Raw genomic sequence first — 1,769 nt, 5'->3', positions numbered from 1 at the left:
TGACTTCTGTGTGTGTGTGCACGCACGTGCATGTGTATAACACGCAGGCATCCCAGAGCAGGTGCTTCCTTAATGATAGCTATTATCCTTAGGATTATATAGATGAATAGATGGACAAATATGTAGTTAAGTAGATACATTATAATGACATATTCTCAATTTGATTGCTATATAGTACCAAACAACAGATATTATTTTCAATATCTATGACTTAAGCATTATTTCACTATAATCTCTAATACCCTATAATTATCTTTCAAACTAACATACAAATGAAGATGGAAAGAATAGCAAAGATAAGTTTTCATAGAGGAAACAACATCTTTGAAAGTGGATTCTTAGAGCTTTTGTTTAAATAGAATTGTATTTTCTGTCTCTTTTTTCCTTTGATACAGGTTTCCAACTATCAATCAGGACAATGGATGTGGCCAATAAGTCTGTTTCTGAATTTGTTTTGCTTGGACTCTCTAATTCCTGGAAACTACAGCTGCTTTTCTTCATAGTGTTTTCATTGTTTTATGTGGCAACAATGGTTGGTAACAGTCTCATAGTCATCACGGTTATAGCTGACTCTCACCTACACTCTCCTATGTATTTTCTACTTACCAACCTCTCCATCATTGATATGTCCCTTGCTTCCTTTACCACCCCTAAGATGATTGCAGACTACCTCACTGGACACAAAACCATCTCCTTTGATGGTTGTATCACCCAGATATTTTTCCTACACCTTTTTACTGGTACTGAGATAATTTTACTTATGGCGATGTCCCTTGATAGGTATATCGCAATATGCAAGCCTCTCCGCTACACTTCAGTCATAAGACCCTGGGTGTGCGCTGCCCTTGTGGTGGCTTCCTGGGTTGTGGGAGTCATGCATTCAATGAGCCAGGTCATATTTGCTCTCACATTACCATTCTGTGGTCCCAATGAAGTAGACAGCTTTTTCTGTGACCTTCCTGTGGTGTTCCAGCTAGCTTGTGTAGATACTTATGTTCTGGGCCTGTTTATGATCTCAACAAGTGGCATAATTGCATTGTCCTGCTTTATTCTTTTATTCAATTCTTATGTTATTGTCTTTGTTACTATCAAGCATCATTCTTCAAAAGGATCATCTAAGGCCCTTTCTACCTGCACAGCTCATTTCATTGTTGTATTCATGTTCTTTGGGCCATGCATCTTCATCTATATGTGGCCACTAAGCAGTTTTCTTACAGACAAGATCCTGTCTGTGTTTTATACCATCTTTACTCCCATTCTGAACCCAGTAATTTATACTTTAAGGAATCAAGAAGTGAAGACAGCCATGAGGAAACTGAAAAATAGGCTTCTAAATCCTAACAAGACGACTCCTTGGCATTATTTTTAATTTTCAATTCTAGTTCTAGTTTTAACTTCCCAGGCATTACATGGCACAGTTTTTGTGTACACAGAATTATGACTAGGCTCTTATTTCTCGAGTTCCCATCAAATTGTAATCAAATCGCATTGCAATCAAATCATAAATATTAAAACTACTCTTAGTCATATGTTTAAAATACATGTTATATTTCACAAAAGCAAGTTGACAGAAACAATTTCTTCCAGAAGCAAAGACTATCTATAAAAATGCCAAGAGTTCCTGCTCCAGTTAGGAAATTCAACATTAACAATCTATTCAATGGAAACGATGAACAAAAAATGAGAAGAGGAAATATGGGTTAAAAGGGAACTAGAAGACAATGACATTTATATACAACTTGTTACCGAGTTACTCAGAGAATTGTCCC

The 1,769-nt window shown here is 36.5% G+C and overlaps 1 protein-coding gene across 1 annotated transcript; it reads left to right on the top strand.

The window, feature by feature from the left end:
• Nucleotides 1–418: 418 nt before the first annotated feature.
• Nucleotides 419–1,369, top strand: LOC121026596 (olfactory receptor 4K2). The gene has a single exon (XM_040469401.1). The coding sequence runs from the start codon at nt 419–421 to the stop codon at nt 1,367–1,369; it is 951 nt and encodes a 316-aa protein (XP_040325335.1).
• The last annotated feature ends 400 nt before the right edge of the window (nt 1,370–1,769 follow it).

Source organism: Herpailurus yagouaroundi, unplaced genomic scaffold, assembly GCF_014898765.1.
Source record: "Herpailurus yagouaroundi ecotype Mexico unplaced genomic scaffold, PumYag 146325, whole genome shotgun sequence".
Classification (NCBI taxonomy): Eukaryota; Metazoa; Chordata; class Mammalia; order Carnivora; family Felidae; genus Herpailurus; species Herpailurus yagouaroundi.
This window is presented reverse-complemented; position numbering and strand designations above follow the sequence as displayed.